The sequence below is a fragment of the Pteropus medius genome, unplaced genomic scaffold, assembly GCF_902729225.1.
Source record: "Pteropus medius unplaced genomic scaffold, Ma_sr-lr_union100, whole genome shotgun sequence".
NCBI classification, from domain to species: Eukaryota; Metazoa; Chordata; class Mammalia; order Chiroptera; family Pteropodidae; genus Pteropus; species Pteropus medius.
The window spans coordinates 42,927-69,332 of NW_024349266.1; the positions used below are offsets into that span (position 1 = coordinate 42,927).

At 36.1% G+C, this 26,406-nt stretch overlaps 1 protein-coding gene and 1 pseudogene across 1 annotated transcript; both read right to left on the reverse strand.

Annotated features, from left to right (window-relative positions):
* Positions 1-12,437: 12,437 nt before the first annotated feature.
* Positions 12,438-18,578, reverse strand: LOC120618045 (olfactory receptor 11H6-like). The gene is made up of 2 exons (XM_039881908.1): positions 18,568-18,578; positions 12,438-13,389 (listed from the first exon to the last, which is right to left on the reverse strand). The coding sequence occupies exons 1-2, from the start codon at positions 18,576-18,578 to the stop codon at positions 12,438-12,440; spliced, it is 963 nt and encodes a 320-aa protein (XP_039737842.1).
* Positions 18,579-18,901: 323 nt separating this feature from the next.
* LOC120618047 (toll-like receptor 11) lies at positions 18,902-20,483 on the reverse strand (annotated as a pseudogene).
* Positions 20,484-26,406: the final 5,923 nt, after the last annotated feature.

Consider the following 26,406-nt stretch of genomic DNA (forward strand, 5'->3'; position numbering starts at 1 on the left):
TCTCCCTTTAGTTTTGTTAATAATTACTTTACATATTTTGGGGCTCCCTAATTGGGAGCATAGATTGGGAGCATATGTCTTCTTGGTGCATAATTCCCTTTCTCATTATGAAGTGTCCTTCAGCATCTTTCTTTACCTTTTTTATTTTGAAGTCTCTTTCATCCAGTATTAGTACTGCTATTCCCGCTTTTTTCTGAAACATCGTTTCCACCCTTTCACTTTGCTTGAAACATCGTTTTCCACCCTTTCACTTTGAGTCTGTATTTGTCTTTGGAGCTGAGATGTGTCTCCTGGAAGGAGTACATGATAGGATTTTGTTTTTTGATCCAATCTGCAACTCTGTGCCTTTTTATTGGTGAGTTCAGTCCATTTACATTTAGGTGATTATTGAAATATGAGGTCTTCTTATAGATATTTTATCTTTTGCTTTCCGGTAGCTCGGTGTTTCCATTGCTTTTTGTCCTTGTGAGTCAGGTTTTTTTATTTTGGTTGGCTTTTGTGGGTTTTCCCTCTGGTTCTTCTTGTTTTATGTTATATACTTCAGTTCTGAATCTTTGGCATGTGGTTACCATTATGAATATGTAAATGATAGTTATATATATACAGTCACCCATTTTTCTTCTGCATGTGCCTTATCTCCATTCACCTTTGTGAATTTAGATATTTGAATCTTCCCCTTTTCAGTTGTTGTTGTCTCAATTTGTCCCTATGTATGCTGAACATTCATTACTGTCGTGCTAAAGCAAATCTCTTCTTATTTTTCAGCTTATAATGCCCTGTTCCTAGTAAGGGTTAAACTCTGCCTCTCTTAACCTGCTAGTCATTTACTACTAAATATGTATTTTTTGTGTGTGTGTCATTTTGTTTTAGGTGAGCTGACCTCTTTCAGTATTTCCTGTAATGCGAGACTCGTGTGAGGAATTCCCTTAATTTTTGTATGCCTGGAAAGGTCTTTATTTCTCCTTCATATCTAAAGAAGAGCTGGATACATTAATCTTGGTTGGTAGTTCATTTCATTTAAGAGTTTGAATATTTGATTGCACTCCTTTCTAGCTTGTAAGGTTTGTGCTGAGAAGTCCAATAATAATCTAATGAATTTTTTTCTATAGTGTCTGTTCTCTTTTCCCTGGCTGTGCTAAGAAATCTTTCTTGTAGTTGATTTTTGATAACTTTAATACAATTTGTCTTGGTGAAGGCCTTTTGGGGTTGAGATAATTGGGTGTTCTTGAATTTCAAGCTCCTGCTCATTCTTTAGATTTGGGAAATTCTCGTCAACTCTTTTTCTGAAAATGCTTTCTAATCCCTGTTCTTTTTCCTCCTCTTAGAGAATTCCCATTATTCTTATGTTTCCTCTCCTGATTGTATCAGCTAGTTCTTATATTTCTCTTTCATTATTTTTCATCTCCTGTTTCTCTCTTCTTCCTTCTGATTTATTTCTACATTTCTGTCTTCAATATCACTGACCTTTCCTCTATTTTGTCTCTATTTCCCAAGCTTGCTATTTCATTTTTCATCTCTTGCAGTGTGTGTTTTTTATCTCCAGAAGGTCTATTTGGTTCTTTATGAGGATGTCAATCTCCTTGCTTAAAGAACTTATTCTGCTCATATAGTTATTTTTTCAATTCCTGAAATTGTTGCTATGAATTGTTTTGAATCTCACTGAGTTTTTTCAGAAATATCATCCTAAATTCTCTGTCATTTAAGTAATATATTTCTATGTCTGTAAGCTTATTTTCTGGAGATTTTTTTCTTTCTTTCTGAGGTAGCTTTTCATCTTGGTTGTCCATAGTGTTTAATGGACTATTTCTCCACCTGGGCATTAATGGAAGTGTATTCTGCTGTATTAGCTTGTTGCAAAGAAGACATTTTTCTTTTGGTTTTCAGTAAGTGGCCTCTATGCCTCTCAGATCCCTGCTTTATGTAAAGCCTTAATGATGCCTTTTTTTTCTTATGGATGTTTAATCATGTTCGCTACCCTTGGTCCCAGTACCTGTCAGTGTTAGCAACAGTTTCGATAGTGTTTGCTCAGTATCCCCTGGGGCTCTGTGGTGTTAAGTCTTAGAGTATATGAGGGGAGGGGGGTCTCTGGGTTGATGGATGGGGGCTGCAGCTCAGCTTCAGTTTTGCAACCACAGCTGGTAAAAATCAATTGTTGTTTCTCTGCCATCCTGTTTCTTTGCTTTCTGCCCTGATGACTGGGCACTGATGCTAGCCATGTGGAGCTCACTGCTCTCTCAAACGGGGCTGTTCAGGGAACTCACCAGACCTTCTCCCTTCCTTCCTCCTCCTACAGGGAGCTCTGGCTACAAGAGGCAGCTTCTTTGTTTCTCTCAGTTCACCACCCAACACCCAGGATTCTGACCTGTGGTATTTCTTATCTGCAGATATCATGCTCAGATGTGCTGGTGTGCAGTTGGGTGTTTTTGTTGTTGTTGAGTTTTCGATTTTCAGCTTATTGTTTCAAAGGGAGAGATCTGACGATGTTCTTACTCTACCATATTTCTGTAGTCACTCTAAACAGGGTTTTAAAGAAAACCTAACAGAGAGTTTAACATTTGAACAGAGGATTGGAAAAGTGAAGGAACAAAACAAGAGAATACCAAGATGTTTTAGGCAGAAGGAAGAGATAATGCAAGAAACAAGAGGTAAGAATATGATTGGCATGACAGGAAAAGAGCAGGGAGGTTTCTTGTGCTGGAGTAGTGAAAACTGGGAAGAATGGCCCTTTTCTGGCACCCAGTCTTATTATTTCCATTTCTTCTTTGTTTAGCATCTATACTTCATTGAACTCTTCTTTTTTATATATAATTTTATTTTATTATTAGTTTCAAGTATACAGTACATTAGTTAGACATTTATGTAGTTTATGAGATGATCCTCCCTGATTATTATCTATCTGGCTCTACACATATCCATTACATTACTACTGACTGCATTCCCTATGCCATACTCACCATCCCTGTGACAATCTCTCAACTACTAATTTGTACTTCTTAACCCTTCACTCCTTTTTCCCAGCACCACCAATCTCCCTCCCCTCTGGCTGTCACCATATTGTCCTCTGTATTTTTGAGTCTGTTTTGGTTTAGTTCGTTTTTTTTTTTATTCCTTAGGTTCTGCATATAAGTGAAATCATATGGTATTTATCTTTGTCTGACTTATTTCACTCAGGATAATAACCTCTAGGTCCATCTATGTCATTGAAAATGGTAATATTACATTTTTTATGACTGAGTAATATTCCAATGTATATACAAACCATAACTTCTTTATATACTCTTTTTTTAAAAAAATTTTTTTATCTAGATTTATTGAGATATAATTGGCATATAACAATGTGTGGGTTTAACGTGAACAATGCTTTTGATACACTTATATGTTGTAAAATGACTACCACTATAGCATTAGCTAACACCTGCATCACCTCACAAAATTACTATTTTTATTTTGTGGCGAGAACATTGAAGATCTACTCTCTCATGAACTTTAAGTATATAATACAGTTTTGTTGATAATAATCACCATGATGTATTAGATCCCCCAAACTTATTCATTTTATAACTGAGTGTTTATATTTTTTGACAAACATCTCCTCATTTCCCATATCCCACACCCTCTACAACCTCAAATCTGTTCTCTGTTTTCATGAGTTCAACTTTTTAAGATTCTACATACAAGTGATATAATACAATATTTGCCTTTCTCTGCCTGACTTACTTAACTTAGCATAAGCCCCTTAGGGTCCATCTGCATTGTCACGAATGGCAGAATTTTTCTTTTTTGTGGTTGAATAATATTCTGTTATATATATGTACCACATCTTCTTTATCCATTCATCTGTAGGCTGTTTCCATATTGTTTTCCCAAGTGACCATACCAATTTACACTCCTACCAGCAGTGTATGAGGGTTTCTTTTCACCCGCAACCTCTCCAATGCTTGTCATTACTTGTCTTGTTGATAAAAGTATAGCTACACCCACTTTTCTCTGGATGCCATTGCCTGACCACCATTTTCCACCCTTTCACTTTAAGTCTATATTTGCCCTTGTAACTGAGACGTGTCTCTTGAAGGCGGCCTATGGTTGGGTTTTTTTGATCCAATCTGCTACTTTGTGCCTTTTTATTGGTGAATTCAGTCCATTTACATTTAGGGTAATTATTAATATACGAGGTTTTCCTATAGCCATTTTATCTTTTGTTTTCTGGTAGCTCGGTGTTTTCATAGTTTCTTTGCCCTTGTGTTTCTGTCTTATTTTAGTTTGGTGGTTTTCTATACTTTTCCTTCTGTCTCCTCTTTTTTTATGTTATATGTCTCAGTTCTGGATTTTTTTGTGTGTGGTAACCATTACATTCGTGTAAAAGAAAGTGTCATATGTACAGTAGTCCTTTTTCTTCTGCATACATCTTATCTCCACCCCCCTTTTGCAAATTCAGCCTTTTCCCCGCCACCCCTTTTCTGTTTTTGTTGTCTCAGATTATCTCCATTTATGCTGCAAGTTTATTTCTGAGTTGCAGTAGCTATTATTCTTCTCTTTTTAAAATATTTTTACCTCCTTTAACTATTATGTAATATTTAAGTGTATAATACCCTATTCTGAATAAGGGTTGCAATTTCCTTTTTCTATCTGTCAGTCATCTTATTCATAGTTTTGTATCTTTCCGTCTTTTTGTTTCAGGTAGAATAACCCCTTTTAGCATTTCCTGCAATGTAGGCCTTGTGGAAGAAAATTCCCTCAACTTCTGTATGTCTGAAAAGGTCTTTATTTCTCTTTCATATCTAAAGAAGAACTCTGCTGGATATATTATTCTTGGCTGGTAATTTTTCTCTTTCAATAATTTGAATATCTGATTCCACTCCCTCCTAGTTTGTAAAGTTTCTGCTTAAAAATCTGATGATAATCTAATGGGGCTTCCTTTGTAGGTAATAGTATTTTTTTCCCGTGGCTGTCTTGAGAATTTTTCTTTCTGATTAACTTTTGATAGTTTTAATGTAATGTGTCTTGGAGAAAGGTTTTTTGCATTGTGATAATTAAGTGTTCTGTTAGCTTCTTGAATTTGAGGGTCCAGTTCTGTAGGTTTGAGAAGTTCTTGTCAATTATTTGTTCGAATAGGCTTTCTGTTTCCTTTGCTTACTTCTCTTTCTTATATTATTCTCTTCCATTATTCTTATATTGCTCTTTCAAATGGAGTCAGATAGTTCTTGTAGAGTTCATTATTCTCTTCCATTATTCTTATATTGCTCTTTCAAATGGAGTCAGATAGTTCTTGTAGAGTTCTTTCATTTTATTTAACTTTCAATTCTCTCTTCTTACACCTTAGTCATTTCTAGATTTCTTAGAGCTCGCTAATTCTATCTTCTATCCGGTCTGCTTGGTTTGCAATGTTCTCTAATTCATTTGTCTCATTTATTGAGTTCTTCAGCTTCAGAATTTCTGTTTGGTTCTTTTTTTTTATAGTTTCAATCTTTTTGATAAAGTACTACTTTTGTTCACCGATTTTATTCCTGAGTTCATTGAACTGCCTTTCTGAGTTTTCTCATATCTTGTTGAAGTTTTTTGTTTGTTTGTTTGTTTGTTTGTTTTATAATTGCAATCTTAAATTCTCTGTCATTGAAATCACAGTATTTCATGTCTTTGAGTTTGGTTTTGGAGACTTTTTATTTTCTCTCTAAACTACCTTGTTACTACATTGGTTATTCATGGTATTTGATGGCTTGTTTTCTGCCTGGGCATTTGAAGTAGTGAACTTTTATTATTTTTTTAAGTACTGTTTTGCTCTTAACAATGCAGCAGATTGATAAGTAAAGGTTTTTGTTTTATTTTCCAGTAGATGGTGCTATAGGACAAGTTTTTTATTTTTCTTACTACTTGCATTTCTGGTATCTTGGTGGGGTTATGTTACCTTGGTCATGGTATTCTCCAAGATAGTGGGCGTCCTCTCAGTGTCTAGGTTGCCTAGATCTCATGGCGCCACCCCCATGGTGGGATGTAGTGAGTGATGGGGCTCTGGATCTGTGAGTTCACAGAGCTACCTTATAACCAGAGGCTGCCAGCCATGCTGTGCTTATCTGAGGTGTCTCTTCTGCCTCTACTGGGTTCTGTCTCTACCAGTTCCACCATAGTGGGTGGGGGAAGGGTAGGCATGGGGAAGCAGGTTCATGAGTTTGCAGGTTTACCTCCTTGCTAGTAATGGTGGCTGCTAGTCCACAGTTACCTCTGTGCTGTGTTTCTGCCCTTGTCACAGGGTTTAGTTGCAATGGGCACCAGCTACTCAGGCTGTACTGTTGCTTCTGCCCCTCCTACTCTCTGAGAGCTACAACCCAACTCCTCCGCTGCTACTGCCTCAGCTGGGCTGGAGTGGGTGCTTCTGTGGCCCCTGTTTCTGCCCTTCTCTCGGTCCCACCTCCCCTGCTTATTTCAATATGCCTACTTTCAGATGTTTCAATTCATGAATTTCTCATATATATTTGTGTGTCGAGCAGATCTTTTGTTGAATTACAGTTGTCCAACTTTTAACTTTAAAGAGAGAAACAAAGGAGTCTTCTCACTCTGCCATGATGTGTATGTCTGGGAGGTTTTGATTACTGTTTTAATCTCTTTATTTGTTACAAGTCTATTCATATTTATATTTCTTTATGAGTCAGTTTTGGTAGTTTGTGTGTTTTTAGAAATTTGTCTATTTCATCTAGGTTACACACACAATTGTTCATAGTACTCTTTTATAATCTTTTTTTATTTCTGTTGATAGCAATGTCCTCATTTTGTTTTCTGATGTTAGTTATTAGAGTTTTTCTCTTCTTTCTTAGTTAATTTAGCTAAAGGCTATCAATTTTTGGACCTTTTCTATGTCCTTTTTAAAAAACCACTTGTGATTCTTAGATTTTTTTCCTTTTTCTTTATAAGCAGGCCATGATTTAAACATTTTGTAATTACTAACTCACAGTAGTCCTATAAGCAAATCTATTGATATTATTCTCATTTGTAGATGGGAAAACAGGCACATAGAGATTGAACAAATTGCCTTACTGACACTGATACAAAGTGGCAGAGCTGGGACTTGATCTCAGGTGAACTGGCATTAGAGGCTATGCTCACAAGCACTTCACCATTCTTTTCAGTGAGAACTTCATTTCTTAAAATTAAATTAGGTTTTCTAGATATTTTGAAAGAGCATGTTGAACAAGTCTCTCCTTGTAAGATATTTTGTCCTGTCCAAAATGTCCACTGAGACATTTGGCCCATGACAAAATGTCCTTGATATTTGGTCATATTTGTTTTTGTCCAAAACACCCATGGAGATATTTGTTCCATGCTGTAAAAAATGTTATGGGCTATTTGAACCCAGGGATGTTTTCGAAGTGTGGATTTTTTTTTTTTTTTAATAGAACCAAATAGCAAGGACCATTTGGCATGAACTAGATATGTCCATGGATGTTTTTGATAAAACTAAATTTTATGGACTTTTTGGTGTGGTTCAAATGTCTCTATGGACATTTTGGACAGAACCAAATGTCTGCTAATTTTCTCAATGGTTACAGGTTACCATGTGTTTGTGTTCTTTTACACCTTTCATCCAGCACTGGTTTTTATGTTAGTTTTATCCTTCCTATCTTTCCAATCAATCTCTCAAAGGTCAGCTCAAGCATGACCTCATGTTCTCTGTGAGAGAGTGATCTTGGCTTTCCTTCTTTAGTATTGATGAAGACTTTATAATAGCACCACTAAACATTTACTTGTTTTCATATAATAATTTTTAAAAATCTTTCAAAATTTTTTATTTTTCAGTTACAGTTACAGTTGACAACATTATATTAGCTTCATGTGTACAATATAGTGATTAGATATTTAGATACCTTACAAAAATGATCACTCTAATAAGTCTAGTACCCATCGGACACCATAATAACTAACTTTTAATGAGAACTTATTCTGTGCTGAACTCTTCTTTTTATGTAATTTCACTAAATTCTCATAACATAGACTAAAATTTTAATCCCAATTAAAAATGAGGATTTGAGACACCAAGTAGTTATAAAATCTACTCAAGGTAATACAGCTAGTTAAGAGGTAAGCTGAGATTTAAACTCATGTAGATTTGCTGTAGAGTACACTTTCTCAGTCATGTTATATACTTCACATGTCATCACTGCCTTCCTTTTTTGGTTTCTGAGTCCTGTATTTTGCACTTGTGTATTTCCCCAAGCCTGGGCCTAACATTTAGCATATAGGAGAAACTCAGTAAATGTTTGGAAGGTGAATAAACAATACAAATAAATAAATGGGTGAAGGAATGTTTCAAAGGACGAAAAGAAAATCTTGGAAAAGAGAAAATATATCATAATACAATATCCCAATACTGTGTCCTGACAACTTAGTTTCAGCACCTTTGAGTATGTGTGTGATGGGGAAATAATGGGCATTTTGTCAATAGTAAGCCCATAGCTCAAGGAGTTCCTATAAGAATAATGAGAACAGAATTTGGTTTTCAAGGCGAGATGCAATTTTAGGATCAATAATATCATTCATTTGTGCCTAAGATCTTAAAACAAAATCAGGTACATTGTGTGATTGGATAAAATTCAAGAAGAAACTCAGGAAAGATTCTTATTCCTGGATATATAGATAGGAAGGGAGTCCTGGAAGGATATAGGGAAAACTAAAGACACAACTATTCAGGAAATTAAACGTGTTGAAATATATAAATTGCATCACTTACCACCACACAGGGCTGATAGAACCCTGAGAAGGAGATTGTCTCAGGGAGACAGCTTCAAAAGCCTGAGACTCACTGAGTCTAAACCTCTCCCAAAATACCTCTTCTAGTCCACTCTGGTGCAATTTCAGCTCATTTCAATGGTAAATAGCACCATTAACATTTTTTGCAATTATATAACGGCTTTAATCATTTTAAATTGTATACCACTGTAAGACATTTGCTTTTTGACATTTTACTAAGTATTTACATATGTCAGAAAATTACACACAGCTTAAATGACTATTTTAGAAAGCAGAACTAAAAAATTGGCAAATAAGAAAAAATATTTTAAAATTATTAATAGCACTACTAGTCCATATAAATAAAATTGTTATTAATACCTTACTGTATTTTCCCCATTTTCTATTCCTAATATATTTGTAATCATACTATAACAATTTTGAATCTTATTTTTTTCACTTGATAACTTATCTTAAGTCTTTACCCATATTTTAGGACCATCTTTAAAACTATTTTAATACTGGTAAAAAATTCTATTATGTATACATACTACAGTGGTCTTCACATTACTTTTTTTTAAATTAGGGGATGTTTAATTAATTTACAACTTCAGATTATTTTCTAGGGCTGATTTTCTATAAGAAAGTATGAATTATTGAGATAGGTAAGAGCAAATGTATATAATATAAAGGAGAGTTGGTTTGAGGAGGGAGCACAAAACCAAGAAGTAGAAACTCTTGTTACACTTGGTCAACTTATGTGATAAGTTTACACCACTGGTGCTATTGGGAGGACATGGTTAAGGCCCTCAAAACAACAGATGCTTCAGTGACACAGCACCTTGTGTCCTACATGACCTCTAAGCAGCAAGTAAATTTTCAAAGGACATTTATGAAAAGCACAGGATATAATGAATCTGTTTGTGTATGTGTGTATTTTATGTATGTGTTATTTTGTCCCTGAAGATCTAGATATGTGTTCAGTATATTGGTTCTGAACCAATTTTAGTTGTGGGGATAGGTTCTATCTCCCAAATTCTTTCCGGATTTTGCTGCTAATGGTTCTTCATTGGCTGCTTCAGCTAGCAGCATGTGATCTCCAGATAACAGTTCCATTATGTTGACTCAGCTTCATTTCCTGAAGAAAGATTCCCCCACTTTACTCTGAGGCAAGAATTAGAAATAAAGAATAAGCCTTCTTAACACTGCCAAGATGAGATTTTTGAGTTAACATTTTATTTTAGTAAGAAAAAATAAGATTGCCATAGTAAATTTGTAAAACACACCAAAAAGCAGGACAAAATTATTTATAATTTTACTACAAGATTGCAACCGTGACATTTTTTATGTATTTCTTTCCTGTATTTTCTTAATTATAAAATAAGTTTGGAACCAATTATATTAGTCTTTTTTATTCCGGAAAAACAAATTTAACTTAGCATTAAGTTGTTAGCATTTTTCCAACTCATCAAATATATTTCAAAACATGATTTTAAATATCTGTATTCTATAATTTGGATATATAATAATTCACTGAATTAATCTCCAATTACTGAACATTTGGATAGTTATGATTTTGATATTATTATTATTTTATTTTTATTAAATTTATAAATTTATTTAGGATGAAATGACAAATTTACTCATTATATTCAGAAAAATGGTAGCTATCTCCATTTATTTGCATATCTATATATTTTTCGCTGTTTCAAGGTAAGCATTTGCAGTTTTCTTCATGTATACTTCATTCCTCTTTGGTGAATTTATTTAGGACGTATACTACATTTTTGTTGTTATTTATTATGAATGGCATTTTCCTTCCATTATATTTTCTTCATGATTATTACTTTGTGTATATTTACTTTGCATCTGGCCACCATTTTAAAGCTTCTTATTGATCTTAATTATTTTTTGAAATTAATTTTATGAGAATTAACATAGAACATTTACTAGTCTTTGGTAAAGACAAATAGGCAGAAAAATAAGTACTGAAATGAGAGCAACTTTCTGAGTTTCAGTCCAAAAGATAATTGATGAGTATTAGTGTGCTATGTTTAATCCCTATCTTTTCCCTTTTTTAGGGGAGTTAGAGGGTTAAACATTTGTCTTCCCCTTTCATTCAATACTTCTAGTGAGAGAATGTGGGGAGATGAGCTGCATGTGGCTCACTTCTTCCCTCCCCTACCAAGGAATATTGTTTAAGGCTCTGCAGGTTGTTCCTGGTATAAGGGAACCTGTCCAATAGAAGGAAAGGCGACTGTTACCTAGCTAGTGCCCTGGGAATAGAGATGTGCTCCATGATGTGTGTTTAGGTCACTCCTGAAGAAGAGATGAATAAAGGTGCTTCTGATCAAGACTTGAAGCTGAAGGGCTGCTTTGAGATTTTTGTTATTTATGCAAAGGGCTCAAAAACTAGATTTGGCCTTGCATCCAAGCTTTAAGTCATGCTATCACTCTACATAGAACCTGACTTTCATCTCCCTTGAATAACTAAAATGAAGATAGACTAGTGAATCTGGTCTTTTGTGCTCTTAAAGCACAATTTCACTAGTAGATGATATGCCCTCTCAGAGTAAAATTTATTTACTAAAATGCAATATAATGATTCCAGGCCACTTTGAAAGTTAACTGGACAGTATTATACTTCATTTCAGATAATGGCCGTACTATCTTATTTCTATCCTCAGACACACACACACACTATCCTCTCTGTATGGCTAATGATAAAGCACTTAAAATATGAATTATTGTTTCATTAAGTTTTTTTTCCAGGTAATCTTATTTCTGGGTCTCACTTCTGTTTCAGGTGGTACTAAAATAAAGATGGAATATATCAAGTTACAAAAACCTAAAAATGAAACCAGTTAGAGAAAACTATTTTCACAAATTTCTTTTCAAGAATTAGGTTTGCTAAGAAGAAATTTGACAAGCCTACTTAACAAAGAATGTCAAAGCCCAAAATGGCTTACATACGGACAAAATTATTCTGAATAAGCAAGAGAAAGATGTTCTGGCCACTCCTGTGCATGGTGAGAAGAAGACGAGGAAGGTAGGGAAAAAGGTAGCACTAGATATGAAAGCTTGAGTGGGTGGTCAGTACAGTGGCCCTTCCTCTGACTCTCCCTAACCTCAACCTGTAATCAGATGAATAAACCTACACGAAGCTGGAATGAGTTTGGTTTGGGGTAAAATGTTGAAGGGGATGAGTCTAACATCCAGATTGATGTGATCAAAACAAGACAGCAGGTGGATTCAGGAGTGTAAGGAGAAGCACACATGAACATGTTTCTATGGTGTGTGTGTGTGTGTGTGTGTGTGTGTGTGTGTGTATGTGTAGGGAGATAGTGATGGGTACTCCAGACATTTAATCACTATGAAACTGGGGGTCCGACAAATTTACCTAAATCTGTAAAGGATAGAAACTGACCAGTTAATCTTTGGGTTATACACGATTTTTTTTTTTCCCTTCAAAAATGCCTGAGGATGTCTGGCATTTTCCTGTTTCCATGCAATGCACAGAGGAATATCAATACAATAAAGCCTAGTACAAATAAATGATTTATGCAAGTTCTGGTAAGATCTTATTTGCTATTTGTTTCATTGAAATGCATCCCTAAATATATTCCAGGGAATATAGGAAACATATTTGTCTCTCAAATTTAATTAAGACCTTTAACCTTCTATAATTTTATATCACTATACGTCCTACTCGTATATGGATTCTAATTCTTGAGAGGCTGTCTTTGACCAAATCTCATAATCCTCAACAGTTTCCTCAGGGCCTCCTTCATCTCCTTATTCCGGAGGCTATAGATCAAGGGATTGAAAAATGGAGTTAACATAGAATAAAATAAAGTCATAATTTTCTGAATCCCTGATGGATTATCTGCTGTTGGGCTCACATACATGACCATGATAGAGCCATAGAACAGGGACAACACTACCAGATGAGAGCCACATGTGGAGAAGGCCTTATGCCGGCCTTCTGCTGAGGAGACCCTCAGCACAGCTCTGATCACCTGGGTGTAGGAGCCGGTAATAAAGAGGAGGGTGGAGAAAATAATAACTGAGTTAAAGATGGAACAGGTGATCTCAATGGTGGGATCTGGCACACAGGACAACTTTATAAGGGGTCCTGGGTCACATAAAAAATGATCAATAGTATTGGGGCCACAAAAAGGAAGCTGAGAAATAAGATAAACTGGGAGGAGAAAATAGGAGAAGCCACATGCCCAGCAGCAAGCTCCTATTCTCATGCAGCATTGAACTGTCATGACAGTGGGGTAGTGCAGAGGCCTGCAAATAGCAAGGTACCTGTCAAAGGCCATGGCAGATAAGAATAAGGTCTCAGTGCAGCCCATGGAGAAGAAGAAGTAGAACTGCAGGAAGCAGCCAGAGAAAGAGATGGTGTTGGTCTCAGAGAGAAAGTTGGCTAGCATATTGGGGATGGTAGAAGTGACATACCAGATCTCCAGGAATGAAAAACTAGCCAGCAGGATGTACATGGGTGTGTGGAGATGGTGGTCCCACCACACTGCACAGATAATGCAGAGGTTTCCAATTAATGTCAGGACATAGATCACAAAGAAGAGTGAGAACAGGAGGATCTGAATCTTCCAAGTACAAGGGAATCCAAGAAGAATGAATTCGCTCACAGAGTCAGAGTGATTATTCCTTCCTGGGTTTTTCATGTTTTTCTCCTAAAACTGCAATAACAAAAGTGAGAGTTACAAACAAATAAGACAAGCAAAAATTCATAGACGCAGACAACAGGAGAGAAAAGGAGAATAGGATGAGATAAAGATAAAGGGGTTCAGATATATAGTGACGGAAGGAAATTCAACTTTGGGTGGTGAACACACAATACAATATACATATGACACATTATTGAATTGTACACTTGAAACTTATATAATTTTATTAGCCAATGTCACTTCAATCAATTTAATTTAAAAATTTATAAAGAAAAAAGACACCACCATATTACAAACTACATATGTTTTCTCATTAAGATGTTCTATGAATTTCTGTATAATTCATTTAGCAGGGTAGTTTTAGATTACTTCAGAATTTTCAGCATTCTTTGTTTCAGTGTGATACTGGAAGACATAAGGAACTTGAGTGTGTGGGTGCTTATTACAGCCTTACCATGGTGGTCACCATGCCCATTATGGTCCTTTAAATACCTGCCTCTGTTTAGCGTTCTCAGAGCTACGTAAAACAAGTTAGATGCTCTCTTGCCAGTCAGAGGCTTTCAACTTAGTTCAGAAACATCACCTTTGGCCAAACATATGTAAGGACGTATGCAGGTTTAAGCAATTGTACAGTTCAAGGTCTGTATAAATAGAAAACATTGCAAGAATGTGTAGCCAGCCACAAAGCAAGATTTTGCTGACAATTGTAATCTTTCATAATAGCACATGCATAGTTTCAGATGGGTTTTATTTTTTCATATAGTATTGGGAGCATTGGAAAAGAGATGAGGAAAATGACTTTTAATCAATGATTGCTTATAGCAAGGTCAATTTTGACATTTGTATGCCTTCTTTTTTTAAAAAGATCTCTGTGTAAGAAATTCCACAATTTGAATTGTCAATTTCTCTCAGCATTTAGAGAGATATGTACAATTCTCCAAAGTACACTTTACTTTTCCTTGGTCCTCTTTGCAGTTAAAAATTTGTTGCTGAAGAGGATTCTGCTTCATGCGTTGTCAACTTGAAAGAACATTTTAAATGATATTGGTATGAATAAAAGAATTTCAGACTATAAACTAACATGATTCTCTTTTAACTAAAATTCACCCTAAGTACAGTACACAGGTTTCAGTCCTCAGGTGAAATTTATCAGATGTTGGGAAAGTACCTCATGATGGTATTCTCTATATATTTTGCCATATAGAACAAAAATAACTACAGTGTTATATCTTTGAAAGCACTCTGAGATTTTAATCAAATTAATTGAGAATCTGTACATAGACTATTCATTCTCATTACTCCCTTATTACTTGACTATTTCAAGTGTGCCCTATATAGAGGCCTGGAATGTCCTCCCCCCCCATCACCACCCATGGCCAGCTAATATTTACATGCCTTAATTTACTTCATATAGATTTTTGGTAAAAATCAGAGACTCAAACAGACCTTCCTTAATTTAGCCCATCGTTGCTACTCTGTTTCCTCTTCTTGTTTTAGTTATATTCAAAGCACACGTTAGTGTGTCTTTTCTGTCTCAATCACCTGAAAATAAGAGGAGGACATTATTTTGCTCATTAACATATTCCTAGATTCTAGGACAGTGTCCTGTATATTATAGGTGCTCATTAAATATTTGTGGTCTCAATCAGTGAACATGCCCTCATAGTAACTAATTAGAAAAACAATTGCTTGTAGTCAGAAAAAAATAAATTTAAAAAGGATGCCAAAACTGGAATCTCCAGTTTGCTAAAAACAAAAGCAAGGCAACAAGAACTTCATTTGTTATGGGGATACACCCTCAGTGCAAATAAACAAGAGGACAGGTGCCACTTAAGACAATCCCATTGACGCTACCTCCCTCAAATCACTTCATCTTTCTTTTTGTCCCCTTTAACCACTCTGCTTTGTGCTCTGTTTCTTATTGTTGCTAAGTTAAAATCTGTGTGTGTACACACTGTTTTTTTGCTGTCCTCTCTCGATCTTTTTTTTTTTATCTGATTATCCATATCTTTAAGTATTTTTATTGAATGGCTTTTATAATCTTTTTCTCTTATTTTTAAATAGGTAAGAAATCTATTCTAGATTTCTCCTTCTTAAAGAAATTGTGCTTATAGTTTGTAACTGATATTTTATTCCTCTGTGGTTAGCCAATGAGCTTTAATAGAAAAATATTCTTCTCTCATTGCCCAATGTTTTCTTCTGCCCCATATTCAGGATCAGGAAATTTGATATATGTGACTTAAATGAGAAATAAGGTATAGAATAAAGCTGTCATTCCACAATCTTTTCCTCATCTATGTGGTTTTGTGGTTCAATTAACATCTCAATTTAAGTAAAACATTGTTATTTTTGTTAAATATATTTACTTATATATTTATAAATAAAACACATTAGCCTACCATTTATTTAAACCAGCTCTGATGCTAGAGGCTTTATTATATAGTTGAGAATCTAACCAATGTCTGTTATGAGGAAATTATTCTAATTTATATTTTCAGTGTTAGAGGAAAGTGAAAAAGATATTGTAAAAAAAAATCTTGAGTAGTGCCTTACCTGAAGCTGCCGTGTGAGAATTATAGAATCTAGTAAAGAGCAGACATCCAAATTTGGGTTTCTCTGTCAAAGAATCTATAATCAGCCTTCGTCTCCTCAGTTAGCATTAGCCTCGGAGCACAAAGTATGCAGCAAAGCCAAACATAGTGGTGCTTGCATCCACTTTCTTAAAAGGCTTCCAAAAGAGGGTGAGTCATGGAAGGTAATGCCAGGTAAAGCAATTATTTGAGCCCACAGAATCACCATATTGCTTAAATAACTTGAAAAGGTGGTTACATGCAGTTGAAAAGGGCATTGTGGACTTTCCTAATTTGGGAAGAACCAATTACACCCCTGCCTTAAAGGAAAGTATGCAGCAAACACATTTGGAGCCGTGGCTATTCTGTCCTTGACAGCCCATCTTGGAGTGGTGGTGATCCAGAGGACTTGTGTGTATACTGAGGCATTACTACTGAGCTCCAGGCCCCCGTACACCTTTTTAAGTGCCAAGGTTTATTTCTGACCTTCCTAGATCACCCAACTTTTCCCAGTGGCCTGATCTAGAGATGACAGTGCCAAAATTTTGGCCAGACCTCAGAAAGTATTTCTTCAACTGAGGTCTAAATTGGTCTGACCTTCAGGGGAAAGGGGAAAGATGATGAGGCCAGAGTCTAAGCTGGAGAATGAGTTGTCCTTACGTCTTGGATCAGAATAGTAACTGTAATGAGAAACATCTGTATATACTTATAGTAATGCAGTTACGTCTTCCCACAAAAAGAGGTGATACTGGATTCAGGAATAAAAATGAGAAAGCAAAGGGTTCTATGAAGCCAAAGAATATAAAGACAGAGATTAGTTAATACAAAGAATTTACAAAACACTTTAAAAGCTTTCCCTATCTATTCCATTCTTTTCACAATTCTACACATGTAACAGCCCCAAAGATGGTGGGGGTAATGGGATTTGGGGTTTATAACAACGGTTTCATTAGTACATGACTGTAAACTGTTGCCTCACTTGTTCTGTGAATTTGTCCTTTTAATCTTACTTCATCCAGAGAAAAGTAAATTAAACATTTAAGTTAACATATTGCCACAACTAAGAATGTGACTTCGGAATGTCTAAATGGAGAGAATGATCTACTCCTGTTTGATTTTACAGAGATCAAATATAGAGCCCTTCATAAGTTCTGGGTCTCACAATTTAAGAAGTAGATGGGCAAACTGCAGTGTATTTGGAGGAAGGCAACTTAGAGGGTCTAAGAAGTGTGGAAGATGAGTAAGAGTGGAAGAAAAAAGGATATTTAAATTGGGAGAACAAAAGACTATTGAAACAAAGAAAGGGTGATTGTTTTTAAATGTTTCATTTATTTTTTTAAATTTATTTTTTAATTACAGTTGACATACAATAGTATATTAGTTTCAGTTGTACAACATAGTGATTAGATATTTACCTTATGAAGTGAAAGGGAGATCATTTAACAGAGCAATTCAATTTGTCCCATTTAATCCCCAGAGTACAAAATTAAAAATAATAGTTAAACATTATAGGAAAATACATTGTAATTCAATATGGAAAATAATTTTATAACAGAGAAACCTATCTAATGATGGGACAAACTGCTTCAGAAGACTACTTTATATAATGGATTTATTCAGATACAGGCTGGGAAAGTGGTACAGGGGACTTGAGCATCAGAAACAATGTTCTTTCAATCCTGAAATACCATGATATACAACTAAGATGTGTCAAGAAAAGAAAAAACTATCCAGGTAACCTAAATGACATAAAAAATATGTAATGGGAAATATTATGTTAATGAGAACTTGAGGTCTTCATCAACACTGACAAAAACAAATTGTGTTTTCCAAGGTCATTAGCTGACAGCAGACAAAGGGAGGAAAAAGAAATTCTGAATTGTTGTTTGGTTAGCAATGCCCAGAGTTATGCTATGAGACTACAACTAGTTCTCCTCTTTTAATTGAAGAAATTGGTACTTTTTCTTGAAAAAAAAAAATCTGTGTGAAATTCTTACACTCCCTGAGCCATTACTGAATGGCTCCTTAGTCTGATCAAATATGGTTCTGCAAGGATTGTGTAGGTCTGGGTTTGAGTTCTTTCCAGGCTGAACAAGGAAAAAAAGATATGACCACAATGTGGCAGTAGCGCATACAAGTTTTATTTGGCGACATTGACAGATTTGCATGCAGGGAAAGACATTTGCCACATTTTTGACTATTTTAACTTTGTGACAAAGTAAGTTGTCATTGGTTAGAGGTAACCGGAAGACAGTAGTGTGGGGAACATAGAGTACTGGCTTGTGACTCAGAAGAACTGGGGCCAGATCCAAACTTTATGATTTCAGAGCTGAGCCAAGATGGTAAATCACTCAATTTTTGTGTGCTTAAATTCCCCACGTGTTATACAGGATCAAAACTATGGTTCTCCCCCCATGTAATACTGTTATTGTGAGAGCTTCATGAATTAGGAAAACTCTCTGAATTTTTGGACCTTTGGAGAATTGCAAACATGGTTTCACTCTAGCGCAGCGCACTGACAAATACCTCATTGATTCTTGTCCCATTCTACTGGAATAAAGCAGATTTTTTACCAAACAAGTAAATACATTGCTTTCATCAGGCAGAATGAATTCATTATTTAAAAAATGCAGGTGTGATTCCAGAGAACATTTTTGTGTGTTCGTTTTTAGGGGATTCATTGTGCTGAGAAGATTAACAGGTGTCAGAACTGTTTTTTGAATGAATATCTTGTTTCCAAGAACTTTCTAATGTTATCCCATTGGGATTTGGTTTCTTCATGTATCATTTTTAGTGTGAAAAGTGGGCTTGAACTGGGCATTACCTACAGACTGCCTTTGTGAGGCTGCCCTCTAGGGATGGCGGCTCCCAGGTCCCTGCTGGGAGTTATTTCTACGTGGCTGAATCTCCCTTTCACAGCTCTTAATCTTCTCTCTCTTGCCCAGCTTTTCTTAGCCTTTTTTGGAGTTGCTCACAGAAGGCATCCTTCTCAACCCTTCCTTAGGACAAAACAAAGTAGTCCTGCTTTTGCAGACACCGGACAAGGCAATGGTAGCTGTGCGGCTGCTGCTGATCAACAGGTTTCAGAAATAGCAGCAGAAGGTGGACAGTTCCAGACTTGGCCATCAAGTAGTTAGGTAGCAAGCCTTAACTCCAGATTGCATGAGGGACTTCCCAGGGCCTGGCAGCTGAGCACGGAGAGTGGCTCCGCTGCTCTCGGTGCTGGCAGCCATGGCATCCATCCTGTCCTGCCCAACCTCAAAGTTCCTTTAGGCAGGCATACCCTCACACTTTCACCAGCTAGAAGCTTCTCCAGGGTAGGAATCAGTTCTTCCAGCACCCAGGCTCAGTCCTACTCACAATAGGATACAAACACATTGTAGTGCAATTGGCTTCTGGGATGCTGCTCACCCAGTTTCTACCACCAACATGAAATAGGGTCCAGAGGCGGTGAAGCCAGGGCCATTTAGGACAGCCAAGCAATGCAAGGAAGGTAAGCAGGAGCACCAGAATGAAGCTTGTTAAAAAGCCCTGAAACTCAGGATCATGTGAGCTGTGACCGGAAAGGAAGAAGAACAATGGCTTCTCATAGTAACCAAAGACATTGGCATCGCAGGTGGATTTCTCCAGCTACTACTATATACAGGTGTTTGGGGGCACATGTTGCCCAAAGCCCCAGTCAAGAGGTTTCATACTGGCAGGTGAAGGTGATATCTAAGAAATAAACATATGAAAGCATTTGGGGTATTAGTTCCTGGAGGCTGCTCTCCAGCTCCAGGGCCATTTGGATTTGAGTAGCAGCAGCAGCAAAGGAAGCCCAAGCCCCTGAAGTTGGAGATGGAGAGATTCCTGAGGTTCAGGCTGCTCAATGCCAGCACCTGTAACTGAGGAAGCTCCTTCAGTAGAATCTCCAGCTTCACTGATCTTGGCTCATAGAAGAAATCCAACTTCCCCAGCTCCAGCACTAGCAGCCTGGACATCCCAAATAGATGAGATTTTTTGAACTCTCAATCAGACTAGAAGTTCAAGTGCTCCAAGAAAGGAAGCTGTGGGAAGACTCTCAAGGATTGATGACTAGAGAAAATGAAGGGGCTGCACACTTGCAGAATAAAGACATGCAAGGAGGGAAGTGGACTGTGGTGTTGTCCAGATACAGCCACATAAAGGTAGTTCGTAAGGTAAGGTTCTCTGAGAACAAAACGTGTTCTCCACTGGGGACCCTAATCTCAATGGAAGTGGCTGATCACACTTCCAAGCTGAGCAGTGCAAGAGGCCAGGGAGGATAGGTCTCCAGCATTTTAGAAGAACTCGGCTGCAGATGGCTCAGTTTCTGGGGACCCTGGAGCTACCTGCCTATGGTATTTTCTAAGTGGGTGTCCAGGAGATTGAGTGAGCAGAGAGCAGGAAGAGAGGAGAGCCAGCCTGGCTTCAGCATCATAATGTGGTTCCAAATCAGGTCTAGGGTCTTCAGCCACCTCAGTCCCTCCAGGCTCTCACCAGACATGGCAAATTTCCCTGAGTGGGGTGGGGGTTGGGAGTGGCAGGGAGGAAGACCAAGCCCTGTACCGAGAGAAGAAGAGAGTCCTTTGACGGAGAGTGTAGAAAGAATTCAACATACATGCCAAAATTAGAGTCAAAAAGAAAGTTTATTAGAAAAAGAGTAACACCACAGACAGAGAGTGTGGTCTCCTCTCAGAGGCAGAGTGAGAAGGACTGAGAGAGACAAAGTAAAGGCACTGAGAGGGATGGGAGAATTTAGTTTATATAAAATTCTTTAGTTCCTATGAGTTATAGTTTAATAGACTTTGCTAACCCATTTCCTTTGATATGGACATGCAATGAGGAAGGGGAAGAGTATGTGGCCTTAAGCGCTTCCCAGCCTTTAATCCTTAGGTTCTCCATAGTTTTAGCCACAGGGAATGACTCTGTTGTTTCCTATTTACTCTTCACAGGTGTGGAGAAAGGGCTGTTAGTAATCCCTGCAGAAATCTTCCTTTGTTCTGAAGGTGTTCTCCTGGTCTTGCTGTAGGGCCGATCAGCACATAGCAATCAATCTCTGAATGTAGCTTGATTAACAGTTAATTCTCTTGCCTCCTCCCTACATTAGTTTCTAGGAGAGAACATGCGGCACAGCAGAATTCTTAGTGATATTGAAGTTAGCTGTTCCTTCGTTTATTTATGTGACCTTGGACAATATTGTTGTTTTCTTTGGGTCTCATCTGTGATATGAGTATGAGACTGTCCACCCTACTATGTTACAGAATTTGTGAGGATGAACTGAGAGAGTATGTCAAAGTGTTCTATAAATGATAAAGATCTTTACAAATATATATATTAATAATATTAACTGAAATCATTACACATATACTATGTATAAGATCATTTTTTTCATCATAGCCACTCTGTGATGAAAGTATTATCATTAGTTCTAATTTATAGATTAAAAAATAAAGGCCAAATAATTTGCATAAGCTCACACAGTTACTGATAGTATTTAGATTAGAAACCAATCAATCTGATTCCAGTGTGCTGGCCTTTCTCTATAGTAGTAGGAAAGTGTGGGCCCTGCAGTTAGCCTGTCTGAGATCAAATACCATTTCCACCTATGTAAGTTACTCTTTGTACCTGTTTCATCCTTAGTAAATTGGAGATACAATAATTTTGACCTGAACTCTTTGGGTTGACATAAGTAAAGCATAAAGAACTTAGAATGGTGCTTGGCAAAAAAAAAGTGGCTCAAAATGTTAATTATTATTCCTTTCAATGTTGTCAATAGAGCAAATCCTGTAGTGATGAATTTGCACATATAAACTTGTTAACCTTATCAATCTATTTTCTCTTTTCTTGTCATAATGTTTTCTGATATGCCCCATACCCTTATTTTTTTCTGAAATCTTGAACATATATAATGTTTGTTTTATAAAAAAAATGTTATCAGGGAGTTAGTTGCAATTGAAAGAGATTCAATGTTTGGTCAGCTTAACAAGGATTTAAAGGTGTTTAATAAACACCATGACTCATATTTGAAAGTAAAAAATCCCGACTTTCTTTCTTTATTTCCTCTGAGGAAACTATTAACCAATTAGATTGTTTTAGAATATCACTTTGCTGTAGTCTTTGGAAAGTTTAAATCCTAAGAACAATAAAAAAAACCACATTATTTTCTTACTGCCATTTCTAACGCTCTTTCTCCCTCCTCTCTCTTTGGGATGCAGTTTGGCTTTGAAAAAAATATCTTATATAAAGTATAGTGTTATGTCATGTAATTTAATGCTATGGAAAGGGTTGTGAACCAATCATAGTGTTTAGGGTTGTAAGAAGAAATTATTGAAAAGCCAGTGGCTGAGCAAGAGAAGGATGTCCACTTTCACCACTTTTATTCAACATAGTACTGGAAGTCTGAGCCAGAACACCCAGACAAGAAAAAGAAACAATAAGCATCCAAATTGGAAGGAAGAAGTAAAACTGTAATTATTTGCAGATGACATGATACTATACAGAGAGAATCCTAAAGATGTCTACCAAAAAACTGATAGAACTGATCAATGCATTCAGTAAAATAAATGAATACAGAATTAATATTCAGAAATTGGTTGTATTTTTATATACCAAAAATGAACTATTAGAAAGAAAAATTAAGAAAATAATCTCATTTATAATTGCATCACAAAAAAAGAAAATACCTGTGAATAAATTTAACCAAGGAGGTAAAAGACCTGCACTCTAAAAATTATTAGATTTTGAAAAAACTGAATATGATATGAATAAATAGAAGCATATTCCATGCTCATGGATAGGAAGAATTAACATCATTAAAAAGTGTCCATATCATTCAAAGTAATCTATAGATTCAGTGCAACCCCATCAAAAGACCAATAGTATTTTTTACAGAACTAGAACAAATAATCCAAAAATTTATATGGAACGACAAAAGACTTTAAATAGCCACGGCAATCTTGAGAAAGAATAACAAAGTTGGAGGTATCATAAAACCTGATATCAAACTATACTATAAGACTATAGTAACCAAAACAGCATGGTACTGGCATAAAAACAGACACATAGATCAAGGGAATAGAATAGAGCTCTGAAAATAAATGCACATCTATATGGTCATTTAATTTATGTCAAAGAAGGCAAGAATATACAATCAGGGTAAAGACAGTCTATTCAATAAATGGTGTTGGGAAAACTGGACAGATACATGAAACCGGGCCACCTTCTTACACTATATACAAAAATAAACTCAAAATGGATTAAAGACTTAAATGTAAGACCTGAAATCACAAAACATTCTATTGGATATTCAGATGGCCAATAGACACATGAAAAGAAGAAAACATAAGTAGTAAACTCTCTGACATTGCTCTTCGCAATATTTCTTTTTTCTGATATAACTCCTTTGGCAAAGTAAACAAAAGAAAAAATAAATGGGACATAATCAAACTAAAAAGTTTTTTTTCACAGCAAAAGAAACCATCAAAAAAGCAAAAACAGAACAGAATGGGAGAAGGTATTTACCAATGATACATCTGTTAAGGGGTTAATTCAAAATTTAAAGAACTCATACAAGTCAACACCAAGAAACAAACAATCCAATTAAAAAATTTATTCAGAAGACCCGAATAAGTTTTTCTCCAAAGATGACATTCAGATGGCCAATAGACACATGAAAAGATGCTCAAAGTCACTAATCATCAGTGAAATGTAAATGAAAACCACAATGAGATATCACCTCACTCCTGTCAGAATGGTTATTATCAATAAATCAATAAACAAGTATCAGCGAGGATGCAGAGAAAAGGAAACACTTGTGCACTGTTGGTGTGATTGTAAATTGGTGCAACTGCTATGGAAAGCAATATGGAGGGTCTTCAAAAAATTAAAAAGAGAACTACCTTATGACCCAGGAATTTTACTTCTGGGTACTTATCCAAAGAAATTCAAAACACTAATTAGAAAAGATACATGCACCCCTGTATATAATTATTGTGAATAATTATTCACAATAGCAAAGATGTGGAACCAACCTAAATGTCCACTGATAAGACGAATGAATAAAGAAGTTGTGGTATGTGTATGCAATGGAATATTACTCGGCCATAAAAAAAAGAATGAAATCTTACCATTTGCAACATCATGATGAATGGACCTAGAAGGTATTTTGCTAAGTTAAATAAGTCATAAATATCATATGATCTCTTTATAGGTGTAATATAAAGAACAAAATAAATGAACAGAGCAAACAGAAACAAACTCATAGATACAGAGAACAAACCGGTGATTATCAGATGTGAGAGGGATTGGGGGACTGAGTGTAAAGGTGAAGGGATTAAGAAGTACAAACTGGTAGTTACAAAATAGTCACAGGGATGTAAAGTACATCATAGGGAATATAGTCAATAATATTGTAATAACTATGTATAGTGCCAGGTAGATACTAGAATAATTGAGTGTATTACTTTGTAAAGTATATAAATGTGTAACCACTATGCTGTACACCTGAAACTAATATAAAATAATATTGAATGTCAACTGTAATTGAAAAGAAAAGAAAAGAAAAGAAAAGAAAAGAAAAGAAAAGAAAAGAAAAGAAAAGAAAAGAAAAGAAAAGAAAAGAAAAGAAAAGCCAGTGGCTGCACAAACATTCTAACCTAATAATCCAAGGTAGGGAATTCTGACACTACAGTGTTCTGACATTATGACTACTTATTCTTGAGTCCTTTGCTTATATGATCTCAGGAAACTTAAAGGCCATGTACCCTGGGAAAGGGTATAGTTAGAAGACATCTTTAGTGGTTAGGTAAGTGAGAGATATCTGGCAGCATTGTGATAAATGTGATTGACTAAGGAGCTTGACAACTTCTCACATTAAAAGGTTAAAAACTGGAAAAAGCAAGGATGTGGGTTCTCTCCTAGAGCCTCTTTAATGCACCCTGCCTACCCCTTGATTTTGCAAACTTCCGACTTACAGATTTGTGAGATATAAAATTTATTTGTTGAAACCAGCAATTTGTGGTAATTTGTTACATTACAGTGGCAATAGAAAAGTAATAGTTATCTTTGGCTTTGTCTGTTCGTTGCCCTTAAAAAGTTGTTTGAGGAGATTCTCTAAGACCTAGGAGGGAAGTGCCTTCCTCCACAGAGGGCCTGGGTTTGGTCTGTCAGGCACTCGAGGACACTATTTGTTAGGGATATCCTTGAGCAAAGGCAAGGTGTGAGATTCCCACCATGTATACTAAAGCTGCTGCCTTTGTGAGGGCCTCTCTGTGGCCCTAACTTCTTGAGGATTTTTTTCTCTCCTTTTTTTTTCTCCCCCTGTACTCATTGTCAAGACAAACTTTTCTATAGCTCACTAGAAATGGGGTGGAAAACAGGCTTAGTTCTGTTTTCCAATTATCCTGAAGATACAGCTCTTTGTATCCCAGCTTAAGATGCAGACTATCTCCTATAAGGCTCCCCATGTAGAGGAGGCCCTGGGCCTTAACTTCATCTTCTTTGCAAAGTTTCTGAAGTGAATCCCAAATTTGCCATGATTGGGAATGCTCTCAGGGAAAACGAAGATTTGATGCTGCAGTGTTTTTCTCATCTCCCTGGTTCTGAATTACCCAAAGAATCCAACATTGTCCTTTCCTTCTGTTAGCTTTTTTGATGTATTTTGTCAGTCTTTTTTTTCTGTTGGTAGTAAGTCTAAACAATTTAATTTTTCATTACTAGTAATTAAGGCAACTCCTGTCATTTCTACTTCTAAAAATGTCTTAGTTTGTCCATTTCTCTTCATTTCTGTGCTTTCTCATTAATCCATGCTTAAAAATGCCCAATCTCTTAAAAACGACTAATCTATCCATTTATGCTATTTCCTCTGCCAATATCCTAATGTAAGCTATTATTGGTTCTTTTTTGGAAGGCAGCCTGCTTTCCCATTTTCCCCTATATGACCCTTCCAGTGATTGAAAAATATTTATGAAATAATTTTAGTTACTTTTTAAAAATCTTTTCAAATTTTCCCAATTCTTCTTAGAATAAAGCCAAAACTCCTCGCCATGACTTAGAAGACTCTACAAGCTCTGACTTCTGGCTACCTATTCAAATTCATCTCATACTCCCCCTTGTTCACTGAATTTCAATCACCATATTCACTGTATTTCAGCTCACTGTATTTCAGTCACTTGGTCCCTATCACATTACCCTGCTTTATTCATTTGTAGCAGTTACCAAAATCTGCAATTATTTTGTGCATTGTCTATTTTTCATATAGAATGTTTACTCTGTGAGAGACAGTACCTCCTCTACTCTGTTCAAAAGCACTATCACTTCAGTCATTAGCGCAGTGCCTGGCATATATTTATTTGCAGCGCAATACTCTTTGTTGAATGAAAATATATATTCTTTTGAACAAGTCTCCATGAGATATTAATAGGCATTAA